The 21,388-nt window shown below is 36.8% G+C and overlaps 4 protein-coding genes across 4 annotated transcripts; 1 reads left to right on the forward strand and 3 right to left on the reverse strand.

Annotated features, from left to right (window-relative positions):
- Positions 1 to 125: 125 nt before the first annotated feature.
- On the reverse strand, positions 126 to 2,925 carry KY384_005290 (uncharacterized protein; the record flags this gene model as incomplete). The annotated part of the gene is made up of 4 exons (XM_044813791.1): positions 126 to 387; positions 440 to 1,383; positions 1,440 to 2,381; positions 2,899 to 2,925. The coding sequence occupies 4 exons, from the start codon at positions 2,923 to 2,925 to the stop codon at positions 126 to 128; spliced, it is 2,175 nt and encodes a 724-aa protein (XP_044669092.1).
- A 747-nt stretch (positions 2,926 to 3,672) lies between these two features.
- On the reverse strand, positions 3,673 to 5,407 carry KY384_005291 (uncharacterized protein; the record flags this gene model as incomplete). Its single annotated transcript, XM_044813792.1, has 4 exons — positions 3,673 to 4,166; positions 4,222 to 4,483; positions 4,541 to 4,625; positions 4,683 to 5,407. The coding sequence occupies 4 exons, from the start codon at positions 5,405 to 5,407 to the stop codon at positions 3,673 to 3,675; spliced, it is 1,566 nt and encodes a 521-aa protein (XP_044669093.1).
- Positions 5,408 to 7,290: 1,883 nt separating this feature from the next.
- KY384_005292 (uncharacterized protein) lies at positions 7,291 to 9,643 on the forward strand (the record flags this gene model as incomplete). Its single annotated transcript, XM_044813793.1, has 2 exons — positions 7,291 to 7,588; positions 7,662 to 9,643. 2 exons carry the CDS (start codon positions 7,291 to 7,293, stop codon positions 9,641 to 9,643), a joined length of 2,280 nt encoding a protein of 759 aa, XP_044669094.1.
- An 8,365-nt stretch (positions 9,644 to 18,008) lies between these two features.
- On the reverse strand, positions 18,009 to 18,689 carry KY384_005293 (uncharacterized protein; the record flags this gene model as incomplete). Its single annotated transcript, XM_044813794.1, has 2 exons — positions 18,009 to 18,245; positions 18,357 to 18,689. The coding sequence occupies 2 exons, from the start codon at positions 18,687 to 18,689 to the stop codon at positions 18,009 to 18,011; spliced, it is 570 nt and encodes a 189-aa protein (XP_044669095.1).
- Positions 18,690 to 21,388: the final 2,699 nt, after the last annotated feature.

Genomic DNA, 21,388 nt, shown 5'->3' on the forward strand with positions numbered 1-21,388 from the left:
CATCATGGTAAGCTACAGGAGGACGATGATTTCAGCGCCATTGCGGGAGGTTTGAAGCAGTACACCTAGCTTGATGCAAGTCAGTGTGGCCTGTGTTGGCCTGAAGTTCTCGCAAAGAGACGTAATCAGGTCAAGCGCTGGATTGCGCCTGGTACGTTCGGGCTGGCTTTGTCATCTTTCATTGTGGATGCTTCGCCGTTCTCCAGTCCAGATTTTGACTCTGGAGATATATCTGTCTGCGGAAGTCGTCCCAGTAGGTCTATGATGTCGTCTTTGAGAATCTGAAGCTGATCTTCCAGCTCGGAAACGGTCTTCTTCAAGTCTGGTCGAAGTTTCTGCAGGGCTTTGATGAATGGTTTACGCTCAGTGGACTTGATCCGCACATATCTGAACCAACGTTAAAGATGAAACTCTATGGATGGAACTGATGCGTTCTTACTGTTTGTTGGAGACTGAAGATCCTCTCCTGGTGCGATGGTTTCCCGGGATGAGCAATAGAACCGCAGCTCCAAATGCATTGTACAAAAGGATCCATATCCGGCTCTCCCACCACCAGTCTCGATACCTGAGATATCTTGTCTCCCACTCCTTCGCCAGAGTAGGGCCTTGAAGCTCAGGGTGAGCTTCTTTGATGAACTTGGTAAGTGCCCTTGTCACTGCGTTTCCTTTGCCATCGGTTTCAGGTTTGAGACCACTTTGCTTCGACGGTGCACCTTCTTCCCTGAAACCTTCAACATCTTGCAAGATCTTCATTGAAAAAACCCACTTTCCAATGCGCAAAACTACCTTATCTTGGAACGATCTGACCTGGGCCCGCTCGACAAGTTGACAGATTGTTTTAGCCGTCGAATCTGTTTTCGGTGCCTGTCGGTTGACGAGGCTTTTCGCTTGGGCAACTGCTTCGTTCCAAACAGTCATGACTTCCTCACATCCGATCGCTTCGATCATCTGGAGCAGTTCCTCCGCTCGTTCCCAGTGTTTTGGCATGATTTTTCCATACCCGTGCCCAGAGATAATAGCGGCGAGGTTGCTCCGCTCCTCAATCCATGCGGCTCGGGGACCCAAATGCGATGGGGGCACCCAGTCCGCTCTGCGACTTCTCTTAGCTCCTCTTTTGTTCTGGCCTGGCTCATCGTCTGGCATGTCTTCAGGCACACGGCGCCGTTTGATCCTGAGTGTCTTGTTTGGAGGTAGGACCATCTCCACCATCTGCCGCTCACTCCTCCCCTGACGTTCTAATTCGAGGAGACGTTCAAGATAGTGGTGTCGAAGTTGAGCACCGTCTATCTGCTCCTCTAGGGGGTCTCGATGGGAGGCGAGACAATCTGCATTGTATACCATGTAAATTCCACAATCAGAATCGTTCCCTTGCTGTTGAGATGCCTGCGACCATCAGCGGGGTCAAAAAGGAACAGAAAGTTGTGAGCATCCTCATTTACCCCATTGCCTGTAGCGAGGTCCTGTTTTGGGCTCTGCCAACCCTCCATGGCGTTCGTCAATCGCTCCTTGATGGCGGACACCACTCCCGCTGACTTTGCGACGTCTCCGGCGAGAGAATCGTATTGTCGGATGAAACTACGCTTGAGGTCCACATCAAACAACGTCCAATGGTTTTGAAAGCAGCAGGGAAGGATGACGCGATCATGACTGCTTTCTAGGGGCCACCGCACCCTGGGTGTGGATTGCTGATTGGTGTTCTTCGAGGCAGCAAACGATGTATAGGAGCTGTGCAGCACCAAAGTCATTGCCGGCCAACTGAAAGAGAATATCAAGGGCATCACATTGAAATTAGTAAGCCACTCTCCCTCTTGGAAATGGGAGAAGAAACGATTGATTTCATTGGGGTAGACGGTCTCTGAGCGTTCATCACTATGGACAACAAAGTTTTTGCCGCGATAGTAATTCTTGCAGTGTTCGATCTCTTGCTTCAGCTTATCTCTGGTTGCCGCTCCAACATCCTCCTTGGCCAGCCCGGCGTCAGTTTTCGGGTTGGAGCTCTCACAATCGATTGTGGTCGCTTCAGACCGTCGATCAGGTCCCGATGGCCGAACAATCACATCGAGTCTCAGGTTCGAATCGGACGGGTGCTCGGCATCTGCTGATTCAACCAGTCCAGGCTTCAAATGTGAGCGCAACGTCGAAGATGGTAGGTCGGCTAAGGAAATTGTCGCTACATTCGGCAATCCCTGCCACGGGGCGTTGGCAGCCGTACGACTGGACTGGGCCTTCTTGTTTTTCTTCTTCCGGTGCTGTTGTTTCCGCCTTAATTCCTCTTTGAGTTTTAATACCACATATCCTACCCCGTCAAGGAGCGCGACATAGTCCTCCGTTGTATTCGATCTCGAATACACGGAAAGAAGCTCTACTATCTCATTCAACGCCTGCTCGCGGGTTAGCTAAGGACAATCCAGACCGTATCATGTACCATAATTGAATTCTTCGATATCTGACCCGTTTACGTCGTCGTCAAGACGATATTGACCTGAACCCCTAAGCGGAAACAATGCAAGGTCACGTGATTGGAAGTTCTTTCGTCCCGGACGAAAGAACTTCAGCTTGATCACGTAAGATTGATCCTTCGCACCGCGTGGGCTTCCGTTGGTCCATTGACCGAGATATACAGAGATCCTCAGCTCGCATCTGCGCGAGCCTACCCTCAGCACTTTTTGTCTGGTGACGTTTCAATGGTTGCGTAAATACTATCTGGGGAGAGCAGAGTGAAGTTTGTACGATATACGTTGCCAAAAGGCCATAATTCACTCGACTCCGCCTCAATGCGCAGCCACCGCAAGCTTTCAAATCCTTCTGGCCCATGAACCAATAGGATTGGAGGTCGTTAGTAATCATAGTAGAACCCTTCTCATAGGCTCCTCCTCGGCATTGCGAACTGTGTCATACTAGACTTGACACGGTATAGGCGGACATGGTCGTCTCCGAAAACCTTGGACAGATGAAGGAGACCGCTTTTTGTAAGTGAGCTGCAAGGTTCCCCGGTGTTTCAGATTATTCTCATTCACTGACATCCTAGAATCCTCGACTGGAGCGGTGACAAGTTTAGTCCTAACAACACATGTATGCGTCAAAGCGCTATCGATGATGATCAAAGAGATGGTAGCGATCACGTTTCCAGGTTACGGGAGTCTGTACTTTTCAGATGCTCCGATCGATCCAAATTTGAAGTTGGATTTCGCTGATGGTTTCTGTCTGGGAGCTCATTGTGGAGCGACGTATTGGAACTGCAATACGGATAAAGCTCGAATCTACAGCGACAGAAATCATGATCGGGAGCCATGTGAGTCAATTCTTCTCTCGCTTCGTTCAACACCCTTCTCTGGTCATTGAGCCTAATGGATTTCAAACCCGGCTGCATAAATTGAGTTAACCTCGATTGAAGCTTTCTATAGTACACAGGGGATTATGGATCTTCCAAGGCTGAAAGGGACTGTAGTCAAATGTTAAAGAATGATAGGAACGTAGGCCAAACCTAAAAATATTTTACAGTCAAGTTTACTAAGGGGCGAACGCCGAAGAATGCGTCTCAAGAGAGCGAATGTCGGAAGCCGAATGTACCAAATTCGATGTAGCCGTGCATAGATTCATTACCACTTTCTTCTATCCTTTTCAAGGGTAACCAGAACTTCGCCAATACAAGATCGAATTGCGCTTGGCAAACTAGGGACGGGTCACTTGCGCCGCGATTGACAACCTCCGATCCGATCTAGTCAGTAAGCCCGACTCCCCACCCTTTTGTGATGCGAATTGTTTGTGAGCGTCGATCATCATCTTCTGCAGGTCTATGCTCTCCTTTCTTCCCAACGCCAACAAGCGAGAGTCTTCGAACAGTGCTCGTCCTCGAAAAATCGTCATTTGCGAGGTTTCACCACGTGATGGAAGCCGAACTATTTTGGGGAAAATGCAGATGGGGGACATGGACCGTGCTGCGCTTACATCCCCATCGTAAGGGTCTTCAAACAGATCTCCGTCCTCCCGCATCCAACCGCTCTCATCGTCTGGATCAGGAGCGTTTTGAATCAAGAGCTGGCAAGCATCTCTTTGAGAAATGTCCCAGACATCAACAGCCTTACGAACGATATTAGTCAGTGCTTCGGCGAGATGGCTATTGTCAGGTTCATCCGTGAACGGAGCAAGAAGCTCAAGCATGCAATCTGTCACACGCTTGAGCACTTGGCCCTGTGCGGAAGAAGCTCGGAGACCGTAGACGGTCAGTGCTCTCCAGGTGGATTCCGCACGGCTGCCGAGGGCTGCCGAGCTCCTGCGATACCGTTTGAAAGAGGGCTGCCGAGGCGGTCTCGCCTGGAGTGATCTCAGGTGCGAATGGCTGCCAGACCAGCTTGCGAACACTGTCAACGATGAGAAATTCGACGGCCGAGAGTCTTAAGCTTGTGGACACTTGGGATTCAGAGAGGAATGCAAATTCGGCGATCTCGCACGATATACCTCGACCTTCGAATGTCTTTCTTTTCTGTGGCACACCATTTTGGTCAGCATGAGGGAGACGCCGGCTACGACGTCGACTTACAGATCCTGGGCTCTGCGGGAGTGTCGAGAAAAACCTGGATGACGTTTCCTTGACGTTCTCTTGGATCTCCAGAAACTTTTGCTTACTGTACGCAAAGTCAGCGGCCCAGCATCTCGTCAAGATAAGCGGATTGTGGTCCTACTAAAAATCATCTGGACGGGCTTCGATGGCGAAGTCGTTTTTAACACACTCCAGCTCCAAGCGGAATGTTCGATTCTCTTCGTTGAGGGCAGAGCGTACAATGGACCAGTCTCTTTTCTCGTTTGTTATCGTTTCATGTGCACCTGCTAAATCGGCTTGAAGGACAGCAATCTCATTGGTCATCTTCTCGTTTGCTGCTTGAAGTTGTGTTACCGTCTCACGAGTCTCCTCCTTCAATGCGTCTTTGGATTTCTTTAATTTTTTCTCATACCCATCTTTAAGTCGATTCTCTTTCTCCGCGAGTTGATTCTGACTGCGCTGGAGCTCCCCCGTCTTCTCGTCCCGTATCTTCTCAAATTCTTGCTTTTCTTCTCGAAGACTTTCCCGTTTCTCTGCCATCGAGTCAAGTTCGCTTTTCAGCTTCTCGACTTCTTCGTCTCTGGTTGATTTCCACAGTCGCATCGCGGCATTGAGGTCTCTGATCTCGTCATCCTTGGCCTGCATGGCTCCGTAATTGCTTTCGAAAACCTCAACCTCAGATCGGTATTCGTGAAAGATATTGCTGATGTTCAACAGCGCATTAGAAGCCGGGCGAAACGCTTCTATCTCCGATTCAAGGCCTTCAGTAAGCTTTCCAAAGTAGAGAGGGCTTGGAGAGCTTTCATCTGATCTTTTTTTCTTGGTGCGCTTTGAAATGCCGTTCACGGGGTTCGACGAGTTGGGCATGACAGAATTTCCCTAGCCATATCGTTACTTAGAAGGAATAGCAATGGCTTTTGACCGCGGTACAAATCCCATCATACCTGCGACATTGCAGTGCTTCTGGAAGGTATTCGACGACTAAGTCGACAAACTATCGAACTAAAAAGACTCTCACGATAGGGAACTAGACGATGATTTTTACCAAGAACATACGTCTCCATGCAGCATTTTCAAATTTGCAGCGTTCGCAGAAAGATGGCCTAAGAACACGGTAGAAAAGACTGATGGAAGGTTATTTGACTGAGAGAACTCGGGCTCCATAACTGTTTGACGGTGTGTGGATGATAGCCTTGGAACACGTGTCGCAGTATTTGTCGACAAGCTATCTCCAAATTTGCCCGAATCACGTCTCCACCAGCATGGCCCCATCCTCTAAAATCAACCTGCACGCAAAGTGGGTTGTGAGTTGTTCGATCATGGATGGCCAGCACCTAACGGCCCAGAAAGAGATACCCCGCATCTTCCGCTAGGCCTCACACTACCGCTTTGTACCATTGTATAGCTTTCACCGTTCATCTCAACTCCATCTGCGTCCCTACTCCCTCTGAGGCACTCTTTCAATTGAGTTCCACAGTTGGTATGCGCAATGATTGAGAGCCGCAACCGTTCGGCGGCGGCGTAGCGTACAAGTTGCAAATACAAGGGGTCGATAGCCCATCTGTGTTCAAGAACGCGGCGCGTTGTTTGGTATGTCAACCTTGGTGGCAGGACCCGGCATGTTGAGTCAGGAATGCAGGTTGATCAGCTCTTTAAGCGTCGGAGAAATAGGCTAGTAGGTATGGCGGGAAGGACCTTCGTGCAAAGTTCCAAGTCGTACCCCACGTGCCTAAGCACGAAACACCACATTTTTTTTCAGGCCAACATTCTGAACTCATGGCTTGTGGTGTAGTGGGGAATGTAACCACTCTATTTGGCATTCTGTAGACTCAGTTATCTGCCTGTTGTAGTTGCAGATTATGATAGCCAGTTTCCTATGCTTCAAGACCCCTTAGGAGATGGTGAATGTTGGACGGTACTAAGTTGTACGTGGCTTAACCTATCTCAGGCTACTTTAGCTTTCGCTAAATCAAGGCGAAATCAAAGCGCACCGTTTTGTCAAACTTTATAAGCTGGGAACGTCGGGCCGGCGATGGCCATCAGGAACTCGCGCGTAGGCGCTACAGGCTAATCTTTCGGAACCCAATCATATCACGCAGTAGCCCATAGATGGGAACTAGCTACTGGCATGTTCATTGTAAACTTTTCTTCCAGCCTTCATTGGCTTTGAAAATCAAACACTTAAACTTCGGTACGTGATTGAGTCATATCAACAAAGTGCGGGAAAGTCACCTTAGGTACTCCGTGTCGGACCACTTATATCAAAGGCGTCTCAATGCCGCGGTCGCTTGGGCATCTTTGCAGATGGCTGTGCTCTGCAAATCCTGGCAATTGTCTCTCTACGGCAGCCATTGCAAATGATCATTGGTTTAAGGTTCTTGATGCAGTAAAGATCATCCTTAGCCAGCATGCATGGAAAATCTCTCGTACATTGAAAGGTCTCAAACCCGGGCCGCACAGTCCCAACCAAGTGGTGTCGCTAGACAGGGTGGTAACATTACGCGACGCATTTCGGATTCAAGACGAATGGCCTCAGCCGACACAGAAAGCCTTGACCGGGACGAAAGTATGAAATCCGAAAAATCAGGGCCTGAGAGGGGCGGGTATCTGTTGTACTCGAGAACGTTACAAGTCCTCGTCATATCTTAATGCCTTTGGACTGATAACAATTTCCAGTCATGTTTCCTTGTTATGTCTGGGATGGCATAGATAGGCAGTCCTTCTCCGAAAATGCCATTCTCCTTTCTGATATGAAGCATCGCTCTCAAGGCCATCCAATCAAGATGCGTAACAGGCAACCCAACGCAAGCTCATACCCTACGGATCAAATGATTACGCTCCTGCAGATGACCCCCGACTTTCTCGACGATTTTACTCTCGTTGCGTCTGGACGGGGTGGCCCAGACAACGTGACTGCAGCTTGCTTGGAATTCAGCGATGAAGGGCAAACGAATATACTGCGAGTGGCTAGGAATGATGACGGTGGCGTTGAGGCTCTTGAAGGAGTTAGGGATATTCTCACAACTATCTTCATGGGCTCACCAATCGGTTTGGTTTCCTTTGGGGGAAAGACGCGGCTTCTCCGCCCCCGGAACGAGGCTAATTTATCGCTGTTTCCTAGAACACGATTTAGATCCGTTGAAACAGCAGGTTGTAGGAAAGGTTCTTTCCAGATGCAAACGCCGCATCAAAGAGCAAGCCATCCGTTTGAACAACCGAATACAATTTGTTTATGGATCTGATACCGATCATTACATCCATCCAGAGATCATAGCGGTGTCCTCCAGGGACGAATCGACGCAGGATATGGAATTTCTCGGTCGCTATGGCGATGAAACTCATGGGCCCTACATGCGTCTGTGCGAGGATCGTATGAGGCAATTAAAGAAGCTTACAGCCGAGGTTATTCATCCATCTACAACCAGTGAGCTTAAGGCGCTGAATAACCTGGGTCAGCTGGCCTATAGCGTCCGACGTTCAAGCAGCTTTAAGCATTTCGTACAGGCGAATTTGAACAGAAAAAGGGAACCAGGCATTAGTCTACCAACTGTGTCGAAGATCATCGAGCGAATAGGAAAGATCTCCAAGTTCTATCGAGCAGCGCTGGCTATGACGGACTTTGTCACGAAGGCAAAAGAGCTTGGCAGAAAAATCACTATCGAGCCTATCCCAACATCGAGAATTCAAATTCCCGAACTGGCAAATCGAAAAGCCGCTCAACTGCGTGCGCGGGCAGGGCACAAATTCGGATGGGATGATAAGAATAAGTTCGGGCGCATGCTCGAACGTTGGCCCCGCTATCGGCAACATGCAGAGCTACAGCTGATTGTGTTCTACGAGGAGAATCCTCACATCCATCTCTATAGCAAATATATCGGATGTAACAAGCAAGCTTGCTACCTTTGCTTCAGCTTCATTAAGCATCACGCTCGATTTGAAGTCGACGGTGGTCATCAGTCTCTGTATTCCTTGTGGACAGTCAAAGATACCATCAATTTCAGCACGTTAGAAAGAGCACAGGCGTTCCAATCTGCGCTGAGGAAAGTCTGTCTTGATGTCGGAGAGAAGTTTCAGCAACTCAAAGCGGCGAAATGGCACCGTCATGGATTTGCGACCGCCAATGAGTCTGTGCCCAATCTCTCACGGATGTCTTTGGTACCTGCTGTGTCTAACAGCCCAGGAATACCAGACGAGGCAGCCGCTATCTCACAGACACACCTTACTCCTATACAAGAAGCTCTACCTGAAGAGCATGAAAAAACCATAAGTCACGATGAGCCAGCCATGGTGGACCAGCCGAACTCAGCTGCTACTGAAATTGCAGTTTCCCCGAATATCCCGTCTTTGCCAGCCACTATTCAGACCTCATCTCCAATCACGACAAGCGCCGCCGATGCCCGCATTCCACCTCCTAACATCCCAGCCTCACCACCGAATACAATTTCAGTATCTGATTCATCGCCCGATGCCCAAGGCCTGCCTGCCAATGTTTCGATCCGTGCTTCAGACGAACCCGTTGAGGCATCTGATGTCGAGAACCAGCGTCTCAAAATCCCTGCAATGACCCTCGATCATACTAATTCGCCTCTCATTGCAATGAGCGCTGTATCGTTACAGCTGCAAGGAGTTAGTACATCGAATGACCCTAAACTTTCCGTTCACAAGCTACCGGAGAGTACATCTGCCGTTTCCCTACATCGCAACCAGCATGGAAAACAGCGACGGCGTCGCCACAGTGATAAAACCCCGTCTGATGGAATGACCCAACCTCAATATTCAATAATTTCCGGTCAGCGGACCTCAGGGCATGAGTACAACGATTCGCTGCGCAAATACGGACGATCGCAACATCGTAGGCGAAGGAAGAATCACAGAGTGAGGTATCAACCGCTTGAAGTATTGAAGACAAAAGGTGGAGGCTATCCTTCTGCGGTCGTTTCATTTACGAAAGGTAATGAAACTCGGAGAAGGCGTGCTCAAGAAAGACGACGTCGTGAACGACAGCCCGCCCTAAAGGAACATGGGTGTTTACGAGGGCTAAGCATGATCTTTAGAAAAATCAAGCATTTCCTTTCCGAGCGCAAGACCAATCTACAGCGATAAGCAGTAGACGACGATTCCCTGATTCTTGCTCATATTGTTTGAGCTACGACTTAATCTAATCTGTGTTGACCTGTGTTGGCCTGGACTTCTCGCAAAAAAGGCAATCAGGTTAGGCGCTGGATTCCGCCTGGGACGTTCGGGCTGGCTTTGTGATCTTTCATTGTGATGCTTCGCCGTTCCCCAGTCCAGGACCGCCATTGAAAATCTGCCCTGTAATATGTCAACTTGGATGCGATAAGGCCTGTCAAGGAGCTGGGTGGAACGAGAAAGGCCACCAAGACTAATTGCAAGCTCAAGGATCCGGATTTGCGAGGATTGTTTGTTCTTAAATGGGACGAGTTTAACAACCATGTTCGACTTCCTCTCCACGCTGTAGAGGACTCCGAAGTTTAGATATTGTTTGCTTTGTCTTGGTTGGGTCTATTGTGCTCGAAAAAAACATGTATATCGAGACAAGTATGGACTTGAAATAAGCTCTCTTTAACAGGCCTTCTTAGTTCTAGAGTTAATAGCTTAGCCCATTTACGGCAGCCAGCGTCAGCGTCGCTATTACCGGTCAGGTAGACCAACACTGTAAAATGCGAAAACTTGGTCCAAGAGCACCATACCTGAATTTGTCGCTCTCTGACCACATATCACTCATCAGTCCTTTCTTACCATCCCCTAAACAAAGATCCCCAGAAACTCCCTACATCATCCCTCACTTTCTCAGCCCACCCTACAAACCCGTCCCTAACCCTTTCCCACCCACCTACCGCCGCCATAATGGTTGTCCCGGCAGCAATCAACCCCCCAACAACTCCTCCCCCAACAAACAATCCGGCCGCCGCCCCGCCCATGCCCGCGCTCTGCAGAAACGCAAAAAAGCTGCCCGCGCTCACGGCGCCGATGCTGGACTGCCATCCAGCTGCCACGGAGCCCACCACGGGACCGGCCGCGCTGAACCCTAGGATTGGTAGCGCGGTGGTAAAGATAAGGAGCGTGGAGGTGCCGAGAACTTGTGCGGCCAGGAGATAGGGATGGGCCCTAGCGTAGATACCGAAGCGGTAGGTGAAGATGCGCAGGCTGCTGAGGGCGTGCGAGAAGGTACGAAGGAAGGTTTCTAAAGAGGGGGAGAGCGCTGTGCTGGAAGCCTGGACTGGGGATGTTAGTAGGATGAGCTAGGAGGGGCTTCAGCTCTAACTTACGCCTTTCCAACATGAGGTTGGAGCGTGCGGTCGAAAGTGACGTTTGAGGAATATTGAGGAGACCGGGCCAGGCGGCGAGCAGAGGCTCGTGCTCCTCATTGTATATTTCGGCGATCGGTTGGTCGGAGTGAGAGTCAGCAGCGAGCGAACATGAGTGCTCCAAGTGGTTCTCTGAATCGGACATTATGACGTTGGATATTTCGGACCTAATATGTTCTTTGAATATTAGGGATTGTTAATGTCAGATTAGGTTTCTAAGCGAAGGCATTTCCCGGATCGAGGTTGATCGGATTGCCAAGGCTATAAATAGACCGGTAATTCTCACACATAATGAGCTCGGGATTCGGGCGTAGTACAGCCATGTCACCTATTCCTATAAGGATAACAATAGAAAAGCAGAAAAATATTCATCTTGGGATCAAGTACACACGAAAAACATTGCCTATATCTACTCGGATCGAACTCCGAAAGACTACGAGCGTACGAAGCAAGGCCTCCAGAAAGACCTGCGGCATAGGCGACGATGGTCAATACTGATCCATGGTTTCGTTACTGACAATGTGTCGTGTTCCCCGGTAGTTCCAAGGGCTACGTGTGTCGCCTGCGGAAGCAAGTTGTGAGGACGGAAGCGCCGACGACGGTGACAGGGCGCAGTGGTACAACACATGTTAGGATATTTCTGGTAAAGTGCAGGTGGATGATGTTCGAAGGCAGGGGAAGGGAACTTAGTGGCCGTCAGGGCGGCATGGAGGTGGGCAGGGGTGCCGGTGCAAAGGCTGCTTAAAACAGCGTCGAGGTAGGCCGAAAGAGGCTACCATTTTACCTGGATCCAGGTTAAAGTAGGGCGAGTTTCGCACAGAATGGAGCCCAAGATATAGCGAAGTTAGAGCCATCTCTCAAGTCGAAAAGTGATGGGCGTTAATTGTTATCTTTGAAACGGATGTGAAACGAGTTGTCATCAGTAAGCCTCGTCAGGTTTGGATCGCTTTACCTTCTTTTCGGGTAGGCCCTGCGTAAGGCTGTGCGATAGATCTTTCTAGAAACTGGACTTGCGGACCCAATGGGTCTGCAAGTCCAGGTCTACAAGAATTTCCACCTTTTGTTATAAGCATCTCGCATGACTCTTGAAGTATTACAGCACATATAGCAACGACTTACTGCGGTCATTAATGACTTAAAGAATGCTATAGGGCAGGAGGCAACCAAAGCTTACTTAACGCGTATTACCACCGTTGAATCGCTAGAGCTTGAGCCTGGAGCTAAACTCTATAACAACTTATAGATGAAATACATCGACGAAGACTGCATGACTGATGCCAGCGATCATTCGTATTCTACGCCGTCCTCGCCCTCTCGAAGAACCCCTCTTGCACGTGACAAACTCCCAGACAAAAGCTAACCCATGCTGCCCAGCACTGTCGCTCTCAAATCGCCAAGCTGTATCTTTGTGGAAATGTACAGTACTCTGGAACCAAAGAAAAATCATAAGGGAGACTCGTGGCGGACAGAATTGGAAGAGATGCCAGAATTGGAGGGGGTGTCACAATTGGTGGAGGAAGTCATAATTGGTAGAGGGGTCACAATTGGATGTCACTATGCTTATCCATATACAAGGTAAGGTCAATCTCGTCGGACTAGCTAAACTTCTATTAGTTACTTCAATCTCTATTGCATCTCTATCTAATCGAAGCAGCAACCTTACATTATGCTTTATGCAGTAAAAGCGAAGACCTAACAGTTCACTAGAAGGAAATTAAATCTCGTAAAAAAATTACACTAGCTAGCATGACTATATCACGTAGACCTTGCGCTGATTATCCGCAAAGATAGCAGGTATTATATATATTTATCGACCAATCATATACAATAGCCTCCTACGATAACGGAGATTATATATATAAACTGAGCAGAAAACACTTATGCGCTAACTAGACTTTAGAAGAAATCGTACCTTTTGCTAGTCAATCTATTTCCTTAAGACTTTAACAACCGCAACTATAATAGCTAACTAAAGTTGGAGGAGGCATTATCGCAAATAGTGCCTAAGTTAGCGGGTATAAGGACTTCAAAAGAGATATAAGCAAGGGTAAATTTTATATTATATTGTATTAGCAAAGTCTACAAAGGCAGTAGCATAATAGAATATAATTGCTTAGTCTCTATAGATACAACGCTCTCTTAGGCGCAGCCTCTTTAGTAATATAGTATTTTATAAAAGTATTCTCTTTTAGTCTCTATCTCTTAGATCTTATAGCTTTATTTTCTATTAATTTAAATTTGTTTTAGTATACTATAAAATAATAAATCTTTTAAAATAAAAGAATTATTATAATAAAATATTTTATTTTTATTAATTATATATTATTTTAAACCTAGCCTAAGGTCTAAAGATTTTAATATATTTTTACTTTATAATTAAATATATAATATTTTTTATATTATAGTTTCTTCTCTATTATATTAAACTAATAAAATTAAAACTAGTATTAATAAAAATTTACTTTAAACCTTTATATTTTTTTATTTTTTTAAAATATTATATATTAAATATATACGTCTACTGCGCTAGCTTTAAATAAGAAAAATATATAATATAAGCTAATTAAAGAAATTTTATTTTTTTAAAAAGATAAAATTTCTTTAATTATTTTTTAGCTAAATAGCCTATATTAATATTAAAACTTATAAATACTTAACTAGATTCTATACTATATAATACTTTAAAAATATAAATTAAATATATACTATACTTAAGTTATTTTAATCTATTTTACTAAAATTTAATATATAGTTTTACTTTTTTTTTCACTTTTTTATTCTTATTATTTCTATTAAAGCTTAAATTTAGCTAGATTTTATTAATTTAGGATTAAGAACTTTTTATTATTAATAATTCTATTATTTTATTTATTAATAATAAAATAAGTTAATTATTATATATAAATTAGCTATAGTAAACTTTAATTAAACTAAGCTAGTTTATAACTACCTCTATCTAAAAGGTAGCTTTTTAGTAATAGTACCTTTAGAAATATTAATAGTAAAGGTAGCAATTATATTAGTAAGTAATAGTAAAATATAAATAATAATAAAAATAAATATATATAGAAAAAAAAGAAATATATATTTAACCTAAGTATACTCCCTACTTTAACTTATTAATTATATAAAATTTTAAATATTATAAATAAAAATAATTTTATTTTACTAATTTTATATTTATAATTTTAATAAAATAATTTAATTTATAAATATTCTAAATATAAACTTTAAAAACTCTAATTATAAATATATAATTAATAATAGTTTACTAAATATATTTAATAATATAGGAGCTATAATATTATAACCTAAAAAAATATATATATTCTATTTAATTACTTTTAATTATCTAATATTAGAAATTTTTAAAATATTATTAATTAAATATTATATAAATTGTTTAAAAAAATCTAATTAGCTTTAGCTTTATTAGCTTTTTACTTATTAAAAATAAATATTAAAGCTTTGCTATAAATAAATTTATAAACTAATTATTATATTAAAATAAATAAATTATTTATTATATTTACTATTAATATATTCTATAGTAATATATTATTAATATTAAATAATATAGCTACTAAAGCTATATACTTTTTTATAGTACTAGTTTAAAGTTTTACTATATTTATTTATAATAGTTTTATTATACTATAATTAAAATACTTAAATACTATTAAAATAAATAATTACTTAATTTAAAACTAAAGTATAATACTTATAATAAAAGTTAATATTAATATACTATAATTACCTATAGTATTATAGTAGTATAGAGTATATTTAAATATATTAAAAATAGCTAATTATTAGTAATAGCTATAAACGAATAATAATATTTAATAATAATAAATATTTTATTATTAAATGTATAATATAAAAGACTATATAAAGGACTATTTAGATATTTCTCTATCTTCTAAATAAATAGTTTATTAAATATAATAATTTATAATAATCCTATTAGAATACTACTTTATAATAACTTTAAAAAGCAAGAAACTAATTAGCTTATCTAGATTAGAAAAAAAGAAAATATCTATTAAAAAACAATAGTATAAATCTTATTTAAAAAAAGTTAAAGTTAAGAACTTTATACTTGCAGCAGTATTATAAGTAATAGAATTGTTAGTAAAAATAAGAAATAAATTAAATAAATTAATAACTAATTATATTAAATAAATATTTAGGTACAAATAAAGTTAATTAGGTTAAAATCTATTATAATACTTATTAGCTAAGATATCTATTTAATATATATTATTTAACTTACTTTTAACTAAATCTAAATATAAACTTAGAAAAAAGTTATTTATAGTTTTAAATAATATTTAGAAATTTATATTATTATTAAAATAATCTAATAGCTTAAGAAGTTTCCTTTTATCTAAATATTAAAACTTATTAATAGAAGTTAATCTAATTTAATAATATTCTAGATAACCTAGATTATAAAAAAAATTTTATTTATAATTAATAAATTCTAATAATATAAGTAATAAAATACTATTTCTAAACTATAAAATTATATTAAACTAAAGTTATTTTAAGATTTATTAATTATTTACTTAGATAAAGTTTTTTTTCTAATTTTATTTATTATTTAATTAATTAAAAATTAAAATAATAAACCTTTTTTTTATTTTTATTTATTTTATCTAGTTTAGCACTATAATAAAGGCAGCTAGCGTGGGGAGAATTTACTTAGTAACTTGCAAAAACTTAGCTAATTAGTCTTAGACTATATAATATATATAATAAAACTCTACTAAAGCTAAATAATTTTATATATAGGAAAGCTATTTATAGATAGCGCTTTCTTCAATTTATTATATTATAATTAAAATAATATAAAAGAGATATATAAGATTTTATTTATTTAATAGAATAGCTATATTTAGATATAGCTATATATAAATAAAAACTTAATCTATTCTACTTTATAGTTCTTAAATTATTTATTATATTTCTTTATTCTAATTTAAATATCTAATTTAATAAGCTATAAAAAGAATTAAATTATTATTTATATACTAAGTAATTTAGAAAGATCTATTTATCTTTATAGCCTTTTTTTTCCCTACCTTCTTAGTATTTAATAAAATTAATAATTCTTAAACTAAATTATTATTTCTTTTTTCTAGGATTTTAATCCTTTAATCTATTTATAATCTTAACCTTTTTTTTATTTAATTTATATTAAAGGTAGTATTTTATTTTTATATTAATATAGCTCTTAATTATAATTAATTATTTAAAATAATATTAGATATTACTTAGGTTATTAACTAAATTTATTATTAAAAAATAAAACTTTATAAAAAACTTTACTAAACTATAAATACTTAAAAAAATAGATTTAGCTCTTTTTTACCTAATAAGCAGGGAGTAATATAATATAATATAGCTATAATTATTATAAAAACTTATTAAAAGTTATTTAAAAATATTTTATAATTTATAAAAATAATAAACTTATTATATTTTAGTTCTTTTTCTATACTCTATAATTTATTATCGATTTAATTAATAAGGGGATTAATATTTTAAGCTTTATAAAACTTAAGAAGTAATAATAATAACTAAGTAATAATAGAGGGTAAAAAAAAAGAAATAAAATAATTAATTATAATAGTTACTTTAAAAAAATTTACTAATTTAACTAATAAATATAAAATCTTTAAACTAGCACTAGATTATTATAAAATAATTTATATATCTAAAGTTAAGCTTAGTTTTTATATTTATTAATTTTATAATTTATTAAAAAAGATAGAATATTAATATGTTAAAAATAATAGTTTAAAATATACTTTACTAATTTTAAAAGTCTTTATATAAAATAAAGCTTCGCGCTAGCTAGAAAGTTATACTATTTTTAATTAATATATTAAAGCTATAAAAAGTTATTAAAAAGCCTTTAATATAAATATTAATTAATTAAAGTTTATAGTAAATATAATAAATATTATTTCTAATTAATTCTACCTTATAAAAGTAGCAACTATATAGTAGATTAATATAGGTAATAATTTTTATAAAGATTTCTAGAATAGTAATTATTAATAGGGAACTAAATAAAATAAAAAGAATAACTTAAATAATATATTTAATAAAGTAGTTCCTTTATAAGGCTAAAATATTCTACTAGTTTTAATAGACTTTAGCTAAATATTATTTAATAGTTATAAGCTCTTAAGTATAAAAAAAAGTTATTATTAAAAATAAAACTAATATTAGTTTAGGGAATATTCTTTATTACTCTATTTCTAATAAATAATTTAAAATAATAAAAGCTTTTGTTTTATTTTAAAGCGCTAAGATTATATAGTTTATATTAAAAATAGAATTTATTTTATTATATTAAAAATAAATAGTTATAAAGTTTATTTTTTTTAGCTTATAATTAAGAACTTATTAACTTATATTTAATAAAATTGTCTTTAAACCTAGGAATAAGTTAATATAGCTAAGCTATATTTAAGAATTAGTTTAAATAAAAAACTTTAATATAAGAAAAATTCTAATATAAATAAAATAATACCTTTTCCACTTTTAGCTAGTTCTAAGCAAAATATATTTTTTATAGTATATTAAAAAGTTTATAACTATTATAATAATAAAATATTTTGTCTTTAAATATTATACTATATCTTAAACTTTTTGCTATTTAATTAGCGATTCTTTTTAATTATTAAATTATTGCTTAATAAACTATTTTTTATACTTATTTAGTTATTAATATAATTAGCAATTATAAGAATTAATACTAGGTTTAATATAGTCCCTTATTTATCTAAAAAAGTAATAAATAAGTAAAATTAATAATCTTTTATTAAAGTTATAAAAAAACTTTATTAAAATAATAATTTAATAGAGATTAAACTTAATTATATCCTATTTAAAGTGGGCGAATATCCTCTACTCTTTTTCGAAAGTTATAAGTTCTTGCGTTTTAGCTTAAAAACTTTAGGAAGTTATGCTAAAAGAATAGAGAAATATATTGATACAATTACTCGGGTCGTACAGGTAAGCTTTAGCTCTCGGGTCCAACGCTGGGACGAGGCTACCGATGTATAGGGCTTTTACAGCTGGCCAGAGGTTAATGGCTCGATTGAATCCTACGAGCAGGTTGGTTATGGTCCACTCAATATGATTGTTGAGGGTTTCTTAACCTGGGTTAGCCCGATGAACCGGAAATCCCAACTACCATAGCTTAATTCGTGTTTGGGACCGACCCTATACGTGAGTTGGACCTGCCACTCTTTGAGATCCAGACGGTCCCAGGCAAGGGAAAAGGTCTTGTAGCTCGCTTCAACATTGCCAAAGGCACACGTATACTTTACGAGAACCCCCTTTTTACCACTCCACACCTGTCGCCAATTAGCCAAATGGAAAGTAATATTGCAACGAAGCTAAAGGCGCTATCAAAGACCCAGCAACGACAATTCCTTTTGCTTCATAACAGTTTCCCTGGCAAACACCCATTCAGCGGTGTTGTCAAAACCAACGCTTTGCCCTGCGGTCCCAACTCCGTGATTGGTGGCATCTATCCTACCATTTGCCTCATCAATCACAGCTGTCTTCCAAATGCTCACAATAGTTGGAACAGCGATACAAAGTGTGAAACCATCCACGCAATCCGTCATATCAATGCCGGGGAAGAAATCACCATCTCCTATGACAAAGGCGGTCCCTCCGACTCCCGACGCACCCATCTGAAAGATGCGTTCGACTTCGACTGCAATTGCAGTGTCTGCTCCCTCCCACTTCTCGAGCTCCAAATCAGCGACGCTCGCCGCCTCCAAATCCAACATCTGGACGACGCAATCGGTGATCCAAACCGCGTGATGGAGAGGCCAGATGATTGTCTAGCAGATTGTTACTCCTTACTTCAAGTCCTCGAGGAGGAATTCTATCGTAGTGCTAGTGCTTCGATTGCTAAGCTTTACTACAATGCCTTCTAAATTAGTATTACTCATAGCGACTAGGCTCAAGCAAGCGTTTTTGTAAAAAGGGGATATAAATCGAAAATAATTTATAAAAAAAAAGATAGCTTAGAGATATAGAAAGTTAAAAATTTAATAAAGAATTTAATAGGCTATAGGAATTTTAAAGCTTCTATAAAGTAGAAAACTACTAAAAGACTAATACTAAAAAGGCTAAATACTAATAGTTTTAAAAGCTAGTTATAAAAACAAGGGAAGTAAATATAAATTAATAAAATTATATTATTATTTAAAATATATAGTTTAAATTTATTTTAAATATATATAATAGTTAAAATAAAGAAAAGACAAGGTCTACTAGTTTAAAAAAGCTAATATATTAGTTAAAGTATTATTATAATAAGTACTTATTAATACTTTGCTTTTATATTTATTTTAATTTTAATATTTTATTTAATTTAATACCCTATTTTATTTTTAATACTTAGTATCTAAGTTTTCTTAAATAATATTAAATAAAAAAACTATAATATATATTAAATAGCATTTAAAAGTATATAAAAGAAATAGTTCCTATAAATTTTTTTTTATAAATAGATATTAATAAAATAGGCGCTATTTTTAACTTATATAAAAAATCTTATTTATATATATTCTAGGGAGAACTATTAATAAAAATAATAATATTTTTATATATTATATATTCTACTAATATAATAAATAATAATTTTTAACATTTATTAAATATAGAGATTCTATAGACTTATACTATATAATTTTTAAAATATATAAAGCTTTTGAAAATAAGCTATATATATTTATTATATAGGAATAAGTAGTTCTAGCTAAACTAAAATCAATAATACTAGTTAAAATAACATTATAATAAATATTTATTATTAAAGTTATATTATTAGTTAGATAAAGGTAGCCTAATATATACTTTAGATTAGTATAGGTTAACCTAGTAGTTTAACCCAAACTAGTAGGATTAGGTTAAGTTATTAAATTAAGTTATAAAGGCTTTAACTTAACTTAATTAAAATTAAATTAAGTTTAAAAACCTAATAGTTTAACCTAGTAATAAATCTATATATAGAAAAATCTAGCAAAATCTAGTAAAAATATATATAACTTAAAATAATATCTTAACTACTTATTTATTTATATTTACTTTTTAAAAAAACTAAGTTTTTATATAATTTATACTTAAAGTTTTAGAAAATTTAAAGAATAAGAAGCTTAAAGCTTTATAGGTATTTATAGTAAAAATAGCTCTTTAAATAGATTTTAAATCTAATTATTATTATAGTTATTATTATTTAATTTATTAGAATTATATTTATTCTTTTAAGTTCAATTAAATAAAGATATTATTCTAGTTTTTTTTTATTTTAAAGTTAAAAACTATAATATAGATACTTATTAAGTATAAGTCCTTTTGCCTAATTTAGAAATATACTATAAAAAAGATTAATAAAAATCGGATAACATAAAGAAAAAAATTAATAAAAATTAGATAATATATTTTATATAATTAATAGAAATTAAGCTTTAAAGCTTATTAAAATTAATAAAAAAAAAGATTTATTTACTTTATATTTAATAATCTAATAATACTAGTTAGCTATTATTAATATATTAAGCTATATACCTTTACTAATCTTAGATTTTATATAGAGCGGCTAGTATTTTCTTTATTTTTAGTATTACTTACTTATCCCTATTTTTCTTTATACTATTACCTTTCTTTAAGATTAGCTTAATAAGCTTCCTCTTTTTATTTTTTATTTACTTTAGCTATATTTTTTATAAAAAGATTATCTATATATATTACTTTATAAAAGTTTTATTACTCTTATTTCTAATTATACTTATAGAGTAATATATAAGCTTAAAAAGTAGCTAAAGCCTAATACTTATTATTATATAGCCTAAAGCTATATAAAAAAAGTTTTTTAATTTTAACTTTACTAATTATTATAGCTAGGATATTGCAAGCAACTTTACTTAAGATTAAATAATTAAGCGCTAATAATTTCTATTATAATAAAATATTATTATTTAGAAATAACTTCTAAAATATTAAATTATAATTAATATTATAGCTTATATTTTTATACTTTTTTAGAATAATATTCTGTTATTCTTATAATAATATATAAACTTACTTTTATTTATACTCCTTTTTTTATTATTACTATTATCTAATATAAAAATTAAAGCTAAGTAATTATCTATTTTATATTATATTCGTTTAGTTAAGCTTTTTTATAAATACTTAATATAAAATAAAGACTACTTTTTATTTTTAAATTTCTTTTTAAATAATTACTAATATTAAGAGGCCTATAATTTATATCTATTATAAGTATTTTAACCTATACTTTTAAATATTTTATTGCTATAAGCTAGATCTAAAAGCGTAGCCTTATTATAAAAAAACCTAAGGCTTTTTTTAGTTTTTATATAATAAAAACATAATTTCGTTTTAGCTATTTATAATGCCCTTTTTATCTTAGTTTTCTAGAGTATATATTTATACTTAAAATATCTTTATATATTTT

The sequence above is a fragment of the Bacidia gigantensis genome (genome assembly GCF_019456465.1).
Source record: "Bacidia gigantensis strain McMullin 20006 chromosome Unknown contig_245, whole genome shotgun sequence".
NCBI lineage: Eukaryota > Fungi > Ascomycota > Lecanoromycetes > Lecanorales > Ramalinaceae > Bacidia > Bacidia gigantensis.